This window comes from Ochotona princeps, chromosome 3, assembly GCF_030435755.1.
Source record: "Ochotona princeps isolate mOchPri1 chromosome 3, mOchPri1.hap1, whole genome shotgun sequence".
Taxonomy (NCBI): Eukaryota; Metazoa; Chordata; class Mammalia; order Lagomorpha; family Ochotonidae; genus Ochotona; species Ochotona princeps.
This window is the reverse complement of record NC_080834.1, coordinates 86,022,814-86,042,197: the sequence shown is the minus strand read 5'-3', so window position 1 is coordinate 86,042,197 and position 19,384 is coordinate 86,022,814. Positions and strand designations below refer to the sequence as shown.

Below are 19,384 nucleotides of genomic sequence, written 5' to 3'. Positions count from 1 at the left end.
ATTTATGTAGGGGCTTTTAATTGATCAGGATAATACTCTGCCAGCTCTACCTTCAGACCAGAGATGGTCTCCCCAAGAAACTGTTGAACTCATCTGGACAATAAGATGCTGGACTTTACGCTTGGTTGATGCTTATAATGAAAGAATCTCAACTGAATTTGAACTGTGGTAATGCCAACAAGGTAGAGGAATCCACCATGGGGTGAGGGGTTTGGGGAGGGGTGAGGGGTTTGGGGAGGGGTGGGGGGGAATCCCAGTGCCTATAAAACTGTGTCACATAATGCAATGTAATCAATTAAAAATATAAAAATCAAAAAATAAATAAATTTCATCTTTCAAAAAAAACATGCTCCTCAATACAATTGTTCAATGGACTAACTACTCATCAGTTAAAAAGGAACACACTGTTGATGGACTCAACAATATCAATCTCAAAAAGTGTGTTGTAGCAAAGACACACTTGGAAAAACTCTTCATTGTGTACAATATTATTTATATGATATCCAAGAACAAGCAAGAGTAGGATATGGTGGTAGAAGTCAGAATTTATTTACCTATGGAAACAAATAGATGTGGGAGACTGATTAGAAAAGTCTAGGAAGAAATTTTAGAAAAATTTGGTATGTTCTATATTTTGTTTTACAAATGGTTATACATACCACACACACATACACGTACGTATGTATACAAAGTACTTGAAAATGTCTAAGGAAAAACAAATATACAAGTTTATTTTGGTGAAAAAACATGAAAGTCAAGCACACTCTTTTTCAAATACACATTTTCTATAAACTTTTTGAAGACTGCTCATATAGCTGAGAAACATTCACTGAACTGAACACTTTAATCCAGAAATTTTATTTTATATTATCTAAAACTCAAATACTTTCCTCTCTAGTGATTATTCTGCCTTCAGCTGACAACTATCAAATTTTCAGCTATCTCCTCAATATGTATCTCTTGGTCAAAGCTTTTTAAATCCATAGTTTTCCACAAAATAAAATACATTGGCCTTCTGAAAATTAAACATTAAATGACACACACCTATACAAATAGTCATGCTTTTTATGAAGACAGAGAATATTGAATATTGAATATTACATATCAGAGAACACAAAGCATGAAGATAATTCTTTGATAACTTCAATGAGAACACCAAGAATGCTTTTTAATTCTTTAAAAAAAAACTGGTGAGCATAAGAGAAATTACTTATCTATTTTGTTATGTTAACAGTCTCAAAAAAAGGATCAGATTTTGTAGGAGAATTAAATTATGGTAAAAATAAGTTTTCAACATTTCTGAAGTTTTCATTTTAGGATAAAGGAAATTTTAGCCAATAGAATATAAATGAAAAACTAATCAGAGAAAAAAGAGAAATATAGTTGTTCATTTATAGAATTATTTAAAAATAATGGAACAATGAAAAGAACAAAGAAATAATTTGAATCATTAAAGGAAGAAGTTTCAAAAAATTCTAAAAATCAAATTAAAATGTACATGACACAAAATCACTTTAATAGTCACAAGCAATAAAGATTCAGATAATAGGTGCATGTTTTGCAAACTCAATCTCAAAAAAAAAAAGATGACCGAACAAAAGTATCAAATAAGAGCTATATGTAAAATAGGTCTCCAATAAATGTCTGCAAAATAAGTAAGTAAAACTGTCAAATAACACCACTGGGCAGCTATGGAAAAGTACAAGCATATTGAATGTTAACTCACACAGAAAATAACTTTGGTCAAGATGGAAATGGAAAAAAGCAAAGAAACAGCAAACAAACTACCGCAGAATGACAGAGTCAGCAAAAAGAACCTTCTGAATTATTAAGTAACAAACTTAAAGGAATCAATAATATGGTGTACAGATTATCTACAAATGGAACTCAATAAATTGAAGTATATTACTTTCTAGTATTATAATCCTCTTCCTATTGCCTTTCAACTTCTTTCTTCAGATATATTCAGCCTAGTAACCTGGATTATGACACAACTTTTAAAAAGTATCATTTAGAAATAAAGCAAGAAAGGCAGCACTATGTTATACTAGACTAAGCCTCCATCTGCAGTGCCAGCAGCCCATATGGGCATCAGTTCCTGTCCCAGCTGTTCCATTTCCAATCCTGCTCCCTACACGTGGCCTGGTAAAGCAGTGGAGGATGTCTCCAGTCCTGGGGCCCCTGCACCCACATAGCTGACCTGGAGGAAGCTCCTGGGTCCTGGCTTTGTTAGCTCAGCAACTGCAGCCATTTGGGGACTAAACCAGCAGAGGAAGACATCTCCCTCTCTCTCTCTCTCCTTTACTCTATGTAAAATCTGCCATTCAAATAAAAGTAAATAAGCCTTTATCTAAACAGAAATAAAAAAAGAATTAGACCAATTCATTTCTGGTATGTTCCTCCTATACAGGTCTGGTCTTAGTACTGGAGAGTGAGTCCTTCATGTTAATTATGTGAGTCCTTCACACTAATTAATTGTCAGTTATTCCTTCACATTAAAGAAAAACCATGTGAAATTGAATGACATATTGCCTATCAATGGTGTATTTTATAAACAAAAATTAATGAGTGAATGACACCTAAAAATTTACCCCAGCTTTATTCACTTCAACCTGTTATACTTTATTTTCTACCATTCTAACTTATATCTAACCCACAAAACATTAGTACATTTTATGTATTCCATTGAAATGTCACATTGTACCTTAAATACTCTGCAAATATTTTACTATCAATTTTTACAACAGTTATTAAAAAATGTTTACTAAAGGAAATGCGATATAAAATATTTTTGACTTTTTACAATTTCTTCTTAAACACACGTAAGTACTCACTTATCAAAAATAACTTTGGATGCAAATGGCCTAAACTTTCCAATTAAAAAACAGACTGGCAAGATGCATTTGATTAAAAAAAAAAAAGCACCGTTCTATTTTCTACCTACAAAAAAACAAAACAAAACAAAACAAAACAAAAAAAAAAGACACCTTTCCAACAAAGATAGATACACACAAACTGAGTGAATGAGAAAACATAGTCCATGGTAACAGAAAACAAAAATTCAGGAGTAGCCATCCTAATATGAAACAAAATAGACTACATGTATATGCACCCAAAGTCAGGATCTCTATTTGAAACAAATGCTAATGGATCTAAAGGCACACACAGACTATAATACCAAAAAAAAACAGGGGAATTCAAAACCCCATTTTCATCAACTGACAGATCAGCTAAACTAAAAATCAGAAAGAAGCAACAGAGTTAACCTTTATTATGAATCCAATCTAACATTTCACCTCACAATATACACTTTGTACATCAATTCATGGAACCTGTTTTAAAGTAGACTATATACTAGGACAGAAAGTTCTTCAAAAAGAAATTGAAATCATAACATGTTATCCTTTCTCATCACAACGGAATGAAGTTGGAATTGATCACTTAATAAACTATAGAAAATAAGTAAACACATGCAGACTGAACCACAGGATCCTGAATTAGCACCAGATTACAGAATAAATCAAAATATACCTGGGAATTAATAAGAGGACAGGAACACATATCAAAAGTTACAGTATATAACAAAAGCAATGTTAAGGGGGAAGTTTACAGTAACTAAAGCCTACATCAAGAAATTGAAAACATATTAAAAATGATCTAAAAGGCCATCTCTGGGATTTATAAAAATCCAAATCCAGAATTAGCAGGAGGAAAGAAAAATTTAGAGAAGAAATAAAGTAAATAAGACTGAGATAAAAAATACAAAAGAATCAGAAATGAAGAGCTGTTTTTTTGGAAACAATATAATTGATACACTAGACTAGTGGCCCAGCTGACCACGAAAAAAACAGAAGACCCAAACTAAGAAAACTAGAGATTAAAAGGAGGATGTTACAACAGACACAAAAGAAATAAAAAGAATCATCAACAATTAATAGACTTTTATATGCAAACAATTAAAATCAAAAATAAATGGACAGATTTTTGGACACATAAAATATACCAAAATCGAGTCAGGAAAAGATAGAAAACCTAAAATTGACCAATAACCAAGACAGAAATTGAATCACTAATAAAGAATTCTCAACAACGAAAAGTCTGGGACCACATGGCTTCAAAGCACAATTCCACTAACTCTTAAAGAAGAACTAATTTCTATTCTTTTAAAATTATTCAAAACAATTGAAAAGGAGACTATTCTCCCAAACTCCTTCTATGAAGCCAGCATTACTTCAACTCCAAAACCAGAAAAATACATAATGAAGAAAGAACTATATGCCAACATCCCTTATGAACAAAGATGCAAAAATCCTCAACAAAATATTAGCTAATTAAATCCAACAACACCACAGAAAGATCATTCACCTGGAGAAAGTGGGATTTACCCTGGGTACGAAGGGATGGCTCAACATATACAAATCAATAAATGTGATACATCACATTCACAAATTAAAGAAGACCAAATGATTATCACAACAGAAGCAGAAAAAGAATTTGATAAAATATACTTTTGTGATAAAAAAAACAATCAAATTAGGTCTAAAAGGAAAATTCTTTAAAACAATCATGGTAGTATGACAATCCACAGTTAGCATAATATAGAATGGGAAAAAGTTTGATATAGTTGCAGGATATAAAATAAGCACATGGAAAATTAGCCTTCATATACACAAACAAATCCATGAATGAGAAAAAACGTAAAAGGTCAGAACCATTCACAATACCTACAAAAACATTTAAATACCCTGATATTAATCTAACCAATGATGTGAAGGATCCCTCTAATGACAAATATAAAACATTAAACAAAGACACTAAACAACATTAAACAAAAACATTAAAAGAAGACATCAAATGGATGAATTTTCCTTTCTGCTAGACTGGAAAATTTGATGTTACCAAAATATACATACTATCCAATGCAATTTACAAATTCAATGTCATCTCAATCCAAATACCAACATTTTTCTCAGATCTATAAAAGATGATGTTAGAATCCATAATGGAAACACAAGAGCCAAGAACAGCTAAAACAATCTTTACAATTTTTTTCAAAAGCCAGAAACATCACAATTCTAGATTTCAAGACGTAATACACGGAAATAACTATCAAAACAGCCTGGTACTGATACCAAAAAATGGACATGTAGTCCGGTGTAGCATAGTAGAAACCCAGAAATCAATCCTTCCATCTACAATCAACTAAATCTTTGACAAACAAATTAAAATTGGTCCTGGAAAGACAATATTCTTCAACAAATGCTTCTGGAATACTGAATCTCCACAGGCAGAAGTCTGAAAAAAGACCATTGTCTTACACCTTACGGAAAAAAATCAGCCCAAAATGGATCACACATCAAAATGTAAGACCTGATACAATCAAACAACTAGAGGAGAACATTGGGGAAACTCTGCAAGACACTGACATAAGTGGAGACTTTTTGAGAAAAAAAAAAGAGAAAGGAACAAGAAATTAGACAAAAATTGACAGATGGGATTACATCAAGCTAAAAAGCTTGACTGCAAAGAAAACTGCCAACAAAGTAATAAGATAGTCAACATAATGGAAGAAAACATTTACAAGCTACGCATTTAATAAAGTACTAATATCCAGAATATATAAAGAGCTCCAGAATACAACACAAACAATCCAGTAAAGAAATGGGCAAAGGACATGAACAAGAATTTTTCAAATGATGAAATTCAAACAATCCACAGACATTTGAAAAAAGAAATACTCAGCATCACTAGACATTAGGAAAATGCAAATTAAACATGAGGTTTCACCTATTCCAGTTAAAATTACTGTCATACAGAAAGCATAAAAAAGTAAAATTGGCACGCTTATAAGAAAAATCGTACCTTAATCCACTGTTGATGAGAATGTAAACTGGGGAACCATTATGAAAGACTACTAAACTGATCTACCATTCCTGGGAATTTACCCAAATGAAATTAAGTCAACATTGGAGTTAACTATGATCAAGAGTTATCAATTCACAATAGCCAACATATGTAATTAAGCAGATGCTCACCAACTGATGACTGGATAAAGAAAATGTGGTGGTAAATATACACTATGGAATACTATTCAGCCATAAAAAGAATGAAATCCCATCTTTTGCAACAAAACAGAAGTGGAAAATGATTATGTTCAGTGAAATAAGCCAGTCCCAGAAAGACAAATGTCATCCCTGATTTGTAGTAACTAATTCAGAGTACAAAAAATGTAATCTATGAGTGAAATTACTATTTTTGAGATTTGATTATTGTTTGCAACCTTTTTTCTATACTTAGCAAACACTGGTTTTAAATCTTGTTCTACTTACTATCTTTTAAATTTTTTATTATATGGAGTGTTAAGGCTGTGGTTGTAAAGGGAACTGGAAACAAGTTATTTACAACAAATTTTAATGAAATCAAAACGGGGTGAGTCTTTTTTCCTACTAAATCTTGATTATGAAATCTGCTTACCTTAAATAACTGTTAGAAATGGTGTATAAAAGAGCAAACTAAAAAAGTAGAGTTGCTCAGATTGACTTAAAGTTATTCTTAAGAAAATTTTTTAAAGGATGCTACCATATGTAGAAAACACCTTTCAAAAGTCCTTTACTTGACATCTTGTGGTACACAGAGCAACCCACCCACATCTCACATACTGCAATCCAGTTCAGAAAGGGCTTTGTTTTTATTATTATTGTTTCATTTTATGACAGTTTCATAGACTCTGGGATTCTCCTCACCCCTCCCCAAACACTCCCCCCATATTTAATTCCTCCATATTGTTACAGTAGTACAGTTCATAACCAGTCATGATTCCTTAACTGCGAGCAAGGACCATGCATAGAGTCCAGCATCTTATTGTCCAGATAAATTCAACAGTTTCATTGGAAGACCTTCCTTGGTCTGAAAGTAGAGCTGACAGAGTATCATCCCCTCCAATGAAAAGCCACTACACAACTTCACCAACAGGAAGAAACATGGAAATTCACAACATCATGAATTTAATTGACATGGTATTGAGTGACCAATATGTTAGAAAATGCAAGTTCTTAACCACCTCCTGTAACTATTTCATTGACATTTCAATTTTAGTTTATACACAACTGGCTGCTATAAACCTTAAAATGTTTATAGGGTGCTATTCAGCTGTCTCGTGTCTTTTCATTTTTATATTTAGTAGCTTATAATATTCAAGCATGATTTTTACTGAACTTCAAGAGTTTTAGGATAGTCCATACAGGCTTATAACTCTAACACGCCATATGTTAACAATTGAGGAGCAGAACAGCTTCAGGAGGGGTGTGCAGAGAACTCTTGAATACCTTAGTGAGGAGTAATTAATCTTTGTGTCCTACCTAGTAAGGTTTATGGGAGTCCAAGCTGACTTTTTCCTGTCTGTTCTAAGCCAGAAAGGGCTTATTTTCATCATCCACTAAAACACAATATGATCAATCTTATCAAAGTCTCTAACTTTACACATATTCATTAGCAAAAATTTCAAGTCATGTGAAAATGCAATGTGGATCTTATTTGCTTCCAATTCTAAACAAATCAACCACAAGAAAAAAAAAAACATTTAAATTTGCTCAGTTGCCCCACATTAACTAGACATTTGATTGTTGAGAAATTCTGATTTTCTAATTTTATTTATTATCATTTTACGATACAGTTCCATAGGCCCTGGGATTTCCCTTACTCTTCCCAAGTTCCCTCCCCCACTCCACTGAGTTCCTCTCTATTATTACTATAGTATAGATCTTCATACACAGTCATATGTCCATCATTACAGGCATGGACAATGGCAGAGTTCCAGCATCCTAATGTCAAGATATAGTGAACAGTTTCATTAGGAGCCCATCTTTGCCTGGAAGTAGAGATGCATACTGCATTGTATCCTCACATCTGTATATGATAGTCTCTATTACAGTTACTATACATCCCCTTAAATGAAAAGCCACAATACAAAATCAACAGAAAGACAAAATTTACAATGTCATGAAGTTAAATAACATACTACTAGATATGATATTCTCCATCACACAGTTACTATATATCCCCTTAAATGAAAAGCCACAAAACAAAATCAACAGGAAGAAAAAAATTAATGCCTTGACGCTAAATAATGTTACTGAATGACTAATGTGTCACTGAAGAAATGAAAAAGGAAATCAAGAACCTTCTTGAAGAAAATGCTACTGTATGATCTTTCAGTCTTTGAAGAATTTAATGAGAAAGTGTTTTGAAGAGATGAGACTGAAAAAAAAATCAAAATCCGTGAGATATAGTTTCCGCTGATCTTTGTTGGTGAGCTATGTCTCCTGTATGCAACAAATAGATGGGTTTTATTTTTTTAAACCGGTCTACTGATCTATGACCTTTTTTGTTGATTTTTATAGATGTGATGATATTGTTGTAAAAAAAAACATGGAATTTTATTTGATCTCTGAAATTCTTCAGATAAGAGGACATAATGTCTGAAATAGTAAGAGTACTAAGACAGAAAACATAAATAAGCAATATTTATCAAAGTTTTTCATTGTTGAATCTGGGTTTATTATTCAATTATCTGTTCTAGTATCAAATTTTCCATAAAACTGAAAAAGAAAAATAGGTGAGAATGATGCCTATCTTTTTGGTGGTTAGAATAACAGTGCCCAAAAAACCTGGAACAAATTATATAGCCAAGGGGAATTCAGGTACCAAAAAGAAGGAAAGTTCCCAATCAGTTTGTCCTTGACACCAGATGATTAACCTAGATACCCTCATGGTCCCAATTTAATCATCAACATCCTTATATATGGAAGAGGAAGGCAGGCAAGTTAGTGTCAAAGTGATAACACATGAGCTAAATCAATGTCCCTGCTGGCTTTCCAAATGGAAGTCAGCTGCCAACGAGGGAACTAGAAGCAGGTTCTAACTTGCAGCTTCTAAAAACTAAGAAAAAAAAATCTCTCCTGGAGCCTCCAGAAAGGAACGCAGCCACACACACCTTGACTCGTGCCTGATGACACCCACCACACTTCTGTCCTCCAAAATAAAACATTGTAAAATTTTGTTGCTTTGTGTCAAAGCCACTAGGTTTTTTGATGATTGTTGAAACTGTAAAAGGAAGCTAATAATAATCTTCTAGTGGAATCATATTTCTATACTTGAAAGGGGATAAGGCACAGGCTTTATTGAGATTTTCAAGTGAAATACATATTTTCATCCAAATAAAGAAAAATTCCAAATCAGGTATTCTACTACCTTTTTCAAGGCAAAGTTTATTTCTCTTCCCTAGCCTATCCTTCCTTTGCAGGTGATTCAATTGCAGTTAACGTAGTTAGCTGCATTACCACCCAACAATGTTTAAAATGATATCTGAATTTACCATCTTTGCTACTTTATCACCACTTCTCTCTTAATAGTCAATTCCTTACACATCTATCAAGTCTACTCTCAATTAGTGTGACGTCCACCTGGCTGGAAATATTTTTACCCTAAATCAGCTTCCTCTTGATCTAATTCAATTGTGTCTTTGCTCAGTTTTCTGTAATCTACACTAATTTTACCTTTTCCATACGATACACATGCTTACAAGTGTATAAGCATTTGCTCTCCACCCAATCGAACACCTCAGTTTACTGTACTATTAATGATTTTCAAACATTTTGGTTTTGAGATTTTAAGGATTATAGAAAATTTTCAATGAAACAACTGGGGAACATGAAGCAATCCATCCAAATATCTTGACAGTAAAATTAATTTTACTGCATTCATTTTTGTAGTTAATTTAGCAATAGAACTGAGATTTATAATAAACCAGAAAATGTAAGAATTATAATTTTTCTCTACCTACCAATTCTTAATTTCTAATAATTTTATTTCTAATGAATTCTGATATTATTAAATCTGCATTTTAAATGTTATAGATGTTAATTTATATTGTCAATTCAAAAGGTATTTATTGAATCCATATAATTCTATTGTAAAATTCTAACATTAACTATATTTCCAATTTCAAATTCATTATTTCGATTAAGTACCATATATCGTTACATTAAAATCATTAAAGTTACCATCAATATCAACTGGTAATTTTGGGCCTCCAAGTGAACCAAAAATTATAGTCTTCTAATATTTTACATAATTTGAGAAAATAGGCAGAGTGGTTTTGCTGATTTGCAAGTCAAATAGCTTTATTTCATTCATTATAGTCAGTTGGTTGAGAATGGCTTATGTTCTAATCATTTTAAAAATCAAACAATTTTTTGAATAAACATGTGAAAATACCTTTTCACTGTATTCCTTCAATAATTGTGATGCCTCATTTATCCAAGCCTCTCCTTAAGTATCAAAGTGGGCCTAGTGTGCATTTTAGTTGTTTTATTCCTTAGAAAAGCAGACAGAGATCTCCTATCCATTGGCTCTTGTATTTACCCTTTGGAGGTCTTCTGTTCCATCTTTCACCACTACCTTCTCTAAATCATTTAAAGTACTAGCTCTATTTCTGGCTGTCTAAACTTAATTGTAGTTTCTGTGAGTATTTACAAAACCATTTCAGCATTACCAAAAGTGAGCAATGATTCTCCAGTAGTCTGAATGTTTTTCAATGAAAACATCATTGTCTGACATGCTAAAATATTAGCCTCTGTAATTCTACAGTTATATGTAAGTACTTTGTGGTAGCTATTTTATATTTTATTTATATTTATTTGAAAGACAGTGTAAGAGATTTATTTATTTAAAATACAGAGAGTGAGACTGAGAGAGATTAATCTTTCACCCACTGGTTCACTACCTAAATGCTTGTAGGAGTTGGAACTGAGCCAGGCCTAAGTTAGAAACAAGGCACTCTATTCAAATCTCTCGAGTGAAAGGCAGAGACCAGTACTTGAACCCAAACCTGCTACCTCTCCCAGTGTCCATTGGCAGAAAGATAGGATTGGGGCTGGACCTGGAACCCTGGCCCTCTGATATGGGATGCAGGCATCCCAAACAATGTTTTAACTCTTCTGTCATAATCTCTACCCCAGATTAACTTTGTAAATATTAAAGATAGTTTTTAAGCTTAACTTCTTTAGAAAAAACAAGAATTATCATTACAAACAAAGCCTTTACAAAGACCATTATTTTGACATATATTAAGGAGCTCAATTCTCCATGATAGGAGAAAAAACTCTTAATTACAAACTTAAAAGCAGGGCTTCTACTTGAGATTTTTCACGGATGTGGTGAGAATTACTATTGTGAAAACAATGTTTTATACAAACCATGGAATTTAACTCTGATTTTCACAAACAGCTTTACCTAAGGAAAAAGGATGTGTACACCATACATCAATATTGAAGAGATAGAAACATAATCACCGGTAGTAATCCTATAAATAAACACATTTGGAAAATATGTAAGGTTTTAAATTGCTTCTATATTGAGAAACAAAGTATAGCAGCACTATTTGCTTATAAGAACTTTAGAAATGTCATACTAAATGAGACTAACTCAATTTGCTAATGACATATGAGCACCAAGAGGCTTTTCATAGAAAAAATGATTGTTCTTTATGGTATTCATGGATGATGGTATTCATGATTATCTGAACAATTAATCTTCTTTTTCATACACCCAGGATACTAGAGAGCCCAACTCTATACTGTATACATTTTTTATTTTATATCTATCACTTATGAAGGTCTGATAATATATCTGGTGTGAAAATCCATTTCCCTGAAGAAGTTACATGTTCACTTTGAAATCACGGCCAATTATAATAACAGCTCACAAATCATAATGAATAGTGAGTTGGCTAATTTCAGAATATAGTCAGAACTTTAAAGGTTATGCAATCTGGTTCTGATGACATATTTATTTTTGCCTATTTTGTGAACCGAGTCCAGAACACCCCATGTGCTTGTCACTGTCGATCTAATCATTCTAATCCATTCCTTTGAAAAGATCATTTGGAAACAAGAATGTTCCTAATGTCTTCCTCAATTTAAAATGGAAATAAATTTAATTCTTTCTACAATCTTTTACAAATTTTTTTGAAAATTATGTTTTTAAAATAATGTCATGTTTTAACTCTATAGTTTCTTTCTCTTTATATAATACAAAATTTATTTCACAAAAGCTCTTTTCTAGAAGCTGTTCTCTTAACTCACCAGTGTCCTTACTCCTTTTTCACACATTAATTCAACAAATATTTTAGTCGTCAATGAGGTAGGCACTGTTCTGAATATCAGGTCTATTTGATGAATGAGATCAGGAAATGAGAGATTTCTCACTCTCCACTTTTAACCTAAACACATACATCTAAAGCTAAATGCAGTTTATAAGAATATATGAAAGAAAAGTTAAAAATAAAATCTTATCAGTAACTAGATGACATAGAACTTTATCAGAATAATAGAATTTACCATTTTATTTTTTAAGAGAAACAGCCACTTGAAAGTTTTCAACATAAAGGATTCTTTCACCTATTTTAAGACTCCAGGGCCCAGCACAATGGCTCATTGGCTAAATCCTCACCTTGCAACATGTGGGATTCCAAAGGGCATCAGTTCAGGTCTCGGCTGTTCCACTTCCCATCCAGCTCCCTGCTTGTAGCTGGGAAAGTAGTAGAGGATGGCCCAAAGCTTTGAGACCCTGTACCCACGTTGGAGACCTGGAACAAGTTCCTGGCTCCTGGCTTCTGATCAACTCGGTGCTGGCCATAGCAGCCAGTTGGGGGAGTAAACCAGCAGGCAAAAGAGCTGTTCCTCTCTCTGCAAATCTGCCTTTCCAATAAAAATAGTTAATTATTTAAAAAAAAAAAAAGAAACTAGTGATGGATACCTTCATAAAAGCACAAGGAACATTTCCAAGGTTATATAGGTGGATCAGCCCAAGTAAGAAATGCTAGAGACTTGGATTAGGGTAAATAATGTCAGAAAGAAAGAAATATGATCAGACTTGATATTTACTTTGAAGGAACAGTCAATATAGTAGTGTTTATCTTATCAAGGTCTCAATCTTTCCCTGGAAATGTAATTTATTGCCTTTCTAGGAAGTCAGTAAAAAGAGTACTGAATGTGAAAATTGAAAAGCAAAGTGTTGAACATCCTTTGTCTCTTACCAACTTGGAGACCTAGGGCTACCAATGACATTCTGTAGTTTTAGATGTATTATGAGTATAACAAAAATATTAACACTGTATTTTCCTTACATGACTATCACTACCACGCAGATCAAATGCAGCTCAACATCATTCTACAGATGAAGTTCTCTAAGTAAAAGCACTCATTATAACTCTCCACTTTATTTGTACAAGAGATGGACACTTTCATTGGATGTTTGAAATTTATACTCTTTAGCTAAAATATTTGCATTTTCCTACTCCGTTTGCTTATTAGCTATATGTCAACTAAGATACATGTACAGAAAGGTGGATTATGCATATATTGTAGATATATGACAGATTGATATCTTCATCTCCCCAGTTGCTAGGCACACAACTATATGGATTAATATGCTATAAATATTTTATAAACTATAATATATTCTAGATTATATATCTGATGGTCTGAATATGTGAAATGGTGCTAAATTTTCACTATCAATCTGTTCCAGGTCCACAGATGGTACAGAGATGAGAAGACTATGGTCAGAGATGGTCTCATGGAGATAGTAGTAGAACTGTCAAGTAAATGATAACTCAGAGTTCTCAACTTTATTGCAGGTAGAAGAGTGATTCCAGACAACAGGAATAGAATGAGAAGAGGCAGTGAGAGATGAGATAACATGATACACTCAGTAAACACGGCATACACCCAGGGAACCAAGAAAATGAGGGTGCAAAGGTAAACAATAACCACTTCTGACAGGAACTACATATAATTAAGTAGTTTGAAATTTATTACATAGAGACAGGATTTAGTCGTGTTTAATAGGATACAAGTTCAGGAAAGGTGAGCAAGTGTTTTAAAAATAATCTGAACAACTCACACAAACATACATAAACTGAACTTCAAACAAATGGCAGTAGGGGGCCCAGCTCAATGGTTCAATTAGCTAATCCTCCATCTGCAAGCGCCAGCATCCCATACAGGCACCAATTTCTGTTCTGATTGTTCCACTTCCCATCCAGCTCCCTGCCTGAGAAAGCAGCAAAGGATGGCCCAAAGCCTTGGGATCCTGCACGTGCAAGGGAGACTCAAAAAAGCTCTTGGCTCCTGGCGTCAGATTGATACAGCTCCAGCCATACCAGCCATTTCAGCCATTTGGGGAGTGAACCAGCAGATGGAAGATATTTCTGCCTCACCTCTCTGTAAATCTGCCTTTCCAATAAAAAATAAATAAATCTTTTTTTAAAAATTATGCAAAATCAAAGCATTAAATTGCTTTGTTTGTTTGTTTGATGACCTTGAACCAAAGCTGCTTCAGCCATTTCTGGTTTTGAATTTCTTACAGACACGTCATTGATTATGAGCCTTAAATATTTACTTACTTGAGACTACTAAAGGAAAGGCCCTACTATCCATCCATGCATATGAGGAATATAAATTTTACCAATTGTGGATATAACATTATAATTTATAAAACAAGTGAATGCCAATGAAGTACCACATTTGTTTTTAAAAGATCTCATTTACTGCAGTTTCTCAGAAAAAAAAATTCTTAAGGAATATCACTGTTCTAAAATCAGACATTTTAGCAGGGAATAAGATTAACATTGTGTTTCAGAAATAATCACCTTCATAACAAGAAGCGAAGTGGTCATTTAGAAACTGACACAACCAATGAGATATCATGAACAATACTAGTGATGGAGAAAATGGCATAAATACCACTAAAATAAAAGAGACAGGCCTTGATGACTAATCAGACGGTTAGAGGGAATGGTTTTCAAAGGAGGAGTCTAGGTTTATACTCTAATTTTGGGGTTGAAAACGTAGAAGTACCCAGAAGGTGTCAACTTGTTAAAACTCAGAATAGAATGTTTTAAGCACATTCCATCAGAAAATTGAAATGACTTCATTTAGACAATGGTTCTAACTTTAGTAAGCAAGCATTTTTATATATTTATTATCACTGACAATGTAACCTGCAGTAGTCAGATCCTATTCCTTTCCGAAGATGCTATGACAGTTTCTCCATTTAGTAAGGATTCAGAAGTACCAAAACACAACTCATACAGTGATGTATTCTTTAGCTTCCTTGAAAATTGTTACCTAAAATTACAACTAGTTAAAATCATCCTACTGCGAACAGGATGGTTTTTAAAGCTTCAGAATATAAGTATTTTGTTATTTTTCCCATGTATGCATTGCTATCATCTTACTAACTTATCTGTTCTTCCGATTTGTTTTAACCCCTCTTTTAGGTGAGAAAAAATTTATTCCCCTAATAAAATACAGAAATCAAAGCTTAAGGAAGATAAATGGCTTGCCCAGAACCTTCACATGAAACACAAATTTCGGGTTTCTAAATTGGTCCTCTTCCTATTGTGTCATATGTTTGAAATGGCAAAATATTTAACTTTTGTCACTTCCGATTATCACCTTTTGTCCGAATAAATAGAAAGACAGTTACATATTCCATTCCCCTTTCTCACATTTATACCTTTCCCTGAAATTTTGCATTTAAAACCTTCCCCACCAGCTTTATAACCTCTAAGCCCAACATCACGTTCCAGAAGTTTTCTACAAATTTTGCCTCCACTAAAAACTTTCCACATCACTACCAAATCCATGAACTCAGAAAATTTGGAAATATTTTCAGAATCCGTAAAAGGAAACAGTAACATGTCAAAGCTTAGAGAATCAGTGAATAATTCCTCTGCCTATGAATTTCACCTGAAGGCCTCTTGGGATTTATCTTATGATCACAGTCCCTCCCACAATAACAAGTATCTATTATTCCACATTGAGGGGAAAATCCACTACTATACATAATTTTTACAGGCTAGGTTAAAACTGTTTACCCAATATAAGAAAATTTGTTTTATGTACATTAACAACTGTATTTCTAATGTTTTGTATTGACCAGTCTATAAATAGAAGCTGAAGTAATGACTAAAATTTACTGTAGCTTATTTCTTTACTATAAATGTAGTAATTATAAAAAACTTTAAGTATCAATAAGTTGATATTTAATTTCTATATTTTCAAAAATTCATTATTTCTGCCTATGTAGTACATATTCATGAAACTATAATAGCTTTATCATATGAGTGACTTAGTAGCTTTTTTTTTTTTACTGCTTACAGGTTAAAAGCACATTCCAAGTCAGAAAAAGGATAATGAACTACTTTATGTCATAAATTCTCATTTTATCCTCTTATAAAAATATGCATATGCATTAGAACTTCATCAAGTTATAGTTACTTGACATGTTTTCTTACTGAAGCCAAACACTAGCAATTTTTTGAGTTCTTACAAGTATTACTAGTTCTTACATTATTAATCCTGTGGTATTCATCCCTTATTTTGAAGAGTTTAAAAATCTAGAAGTATGTTCATTCAAGACTTAACAACAAAACCACTGGACCCTTTAAATTTATGTAGCCATATCTGTTTAATTCTAATACATTAGTAATTTTATTCATTTCTAAGTGAAACAACATTCTCTAAACAACAAAGGAAATCATACTACTATGTTCTTGCCTCGTTGATTACCTACATTAGAAACGTCACTCACTATTGGGCCTTGCCATTATCTCACAAATTCCTTTCACATGTACTTACTTGCCCTCTAAACCATCACTGCATATTCAGCTGATGCCTGAATTATCTTGATTAATTCAACCTGACCTACCCAGAGAGTTCTCTGCAATGGACCTTCCTTGAAGCTGGCATCTCAACAGCTTTTAGTCCCAGGAGTATTCTGTTTCCCTCATATCCTCACAAGAGTCAGATAAACAAGTAAAAGGCCTTCAGCCAATTCCAAACTTACCTTGCAGATCTGGAAATAGTCTGAAGTCAGGGTTTCTTGAATCTCCTCTCTGAGGGCCCCTGCAGTCCCCCCTGGATGCAGGGAACCACTGCCAGCTCCACCACCGCTGTTAATGCCACTGCTGCTACCACTGCCTGGGGAGGAGGCAGTTAAGCCATCCAAAACTTTCCGGAAATTAAACTTCTTCATTTTAAAATCTGTTGAGAAATCCAAAGGAAAAGGAAAAAAAGGGTGACAATACATAAAATCATGCCTGAGTAAAAGCCTTTATATCTTTCTTAGTCAAGGCAACAACAGTAGCCAATCCATATTTCATCAGAAACATGGGCTATGTAACTAGAGGGGTGAAAGTCTTCTTTTTGCCAAATTCTAATTCTGAGAAGCACATCCTTAAATAAATAAAACACAACTCCGAAAGCAACAGTATTCCCTCTTCACTCATCAGATTTCTCAAGGGCTTCATCCCCAGCTGTAGCTATGCTTTATCAGCACTGGGGTAAAAATAAAAGGCAGTGTCATCATCGTCATTAGCATTATATCATCATTATTATACAATCAAACGAGAGTCGGGTAGACCTAGACCCTCTGCCTCTCTCTTGACGACGGGCTTTCCTTTTCAAGCGTCAGCTCTAAATATTTCATTTTCAGAAAGAAAAAAAAAAAACGATGCTGTGGAGAGGAGGTGTGGGAGGCAAAGTGATATTTACTCTCACCGCCACCTCCCGGGCTCTCCCCTCATCCTTTTCAATGTTCCCTTGGCCTTAGTAGGAAAACGGGGAGGCCTTTTTCCATCTGTCACCCCTACAAATCCCGAACCTCAAAACATCTGCGGGTGACCGCAGCCACAGCCACCGTGAGGGGCTGCCCCCGCTGCCCCCGGCTCACTCCCGCCCGGGCTCAGGGCCCCCCTCCGGCAGCCGCACTCGCTGGCCCGCCGTCCGCTCTCCCCGCAGCCTTCGGCGGCCGCTCTGGGGGGACGTGAGGCAGCGGCGGTGGCGATGTCGGCTGCGGCCCGAGTCCCGCCTCAGCCCTCTGGGCGCGCAGAGCCGCCGCTCCCGCTGTGCCTGCCCCCGGGGCCGAGCGCCGAGGCGCGGGGCTGCTGTCGCCCGCGGGCGCGCCAACACACAAACACGCTCACACAGACACTGGCGCGCCAGGCCGGGGCACACGCACCTACAGCCGCCACACGGACACTCGTGCCGGGCGTGCACACGCACTCCCACACGCGCACACACCACACCGCACCGCACACCACACAGGTGTGAGGGAGCCGCGGCTGGACGGCGGCGGCGTCCCACAGGGATGACTCTCGGACCCCAGACTTGAGGCACCTTCCTCAGACGCCACTAGCTGCCTGCCAGCCTGAGAAGCTGCGGGCGCAGAGAGAGGCGGGCTCGCAGGCGTCTGTCCGGCCCGGCTCCGGCCGCCTCTCCAGTCCCTCTGGTCGCGGCGCCGGGCGCTCTCCGAGGTCCTAAGCGAGCAGGCGGCTCCAGCGCAGGCTCCGCCCTCCCGCCGTGGGAGGCAGGCTCCGCCCCCGAGCCGGCCCCGCCCCCGGGCCGCGCGGGGCGGCGGAGAGGGAGGGGAGCGCTCCTGGACGTCAAAGGGCTGGAAGAGCTCGACACCAATCCTAGGCTCCACAGAGCCCGGTTCCACGGTCTCCAGGCGCGGAAGACATCTGGGGATAGGCCCAAGGAAAAAGCCAAAGAGAGAGGGAGGGGGAGAGGAATTTAGAAAAGTAGACGTGCGCATTTGACGGACAGCGACGTTGGCCAGTCTCCTGCGGAGTCGTGTGTTGGGGGCTGTAATTGGCGCTACCTGTTGAAGGACGCGAGTGTGAATCAATAGAAAGCCTGCAGGCGTGCGAACTTGGGTGCCCGTAGTCCAGGGCTGCAGGGAGAGTTACCTTGGTCTGATTGGACAAGTGTTTTGCAACCAGCTCTGTGAGCCTCCAGGTGTGTCTACTTGCCTCCCTTCGCAGCCCTGCCACCTGCACACAACTTTTGGGATTAACTCCCACTAGCTGTTACCTAATAATTACTTGTTATGCATCAGCCGTGCTGGAAGGCATTCTATTTCTGTAATTTTGGAATCTACTCTTTATATTGTATCTGTAGCCTTCCAGATCCCGCTAATAAGTAGAACTACTTTCCCTTCGTACATAAATGTGTACAAAGCTCCTCAATGTTTTAATGAAATATTGTATTGCATTAAATAAATCGTGTCTACAATATAGTTTAAGCTTTTCTCGTGACTAACAATAATGATATTGAAAGACGCATCATTTGGTGCGAGGAGGGGTGAAGTGGGAGAGAATTGTATCGGGATGGGGAGATTTTGTTCTCAATCTGAAATGTAACTGAATTGTTACATTTATTCAGCTGAGAAAATGAAGGGTGTTCAGGTGGACATAGTTAACTATCGAAAATAATTTAGGCAACAAAACAGAGCTCAGTAATAATCACCCCAAACA

The 19,384-nt window shown here is 35.8% G+C and overlaps 1 protein-coding gene across 1 annotated transcript in view; it reads right to left on the bottom strand.

Moving 5' to 3' along the window:
* The window catches only part of STXBP5L (syntaxin binding protein 5L), a 286,369-nt gene extending 267,462 nt beyond the window's left edge, over positions 1–18,907 (bottom strand). Inside the window, exons 1-2 of the mRNA XM_004577863.2 lie at positions 18,246–18,907; positions 16,915–17,111 (exon numbers count right to left, since the gene is read on the bottom strand). Coding sequence (XP_004577920.2) covers positions 16,915–17,111; positions 18,246–18,663 — 615 coding nt within the window. The 5' untranslated portion in view covers positions 18,664–18,907. The remainder of the gene's footprint in view (positions 1–16,914; positions 17,112–18,245) is intronic.
* Between the last annotated feature and the right edge of the window lie 477 nt (positions 18,908–19,384).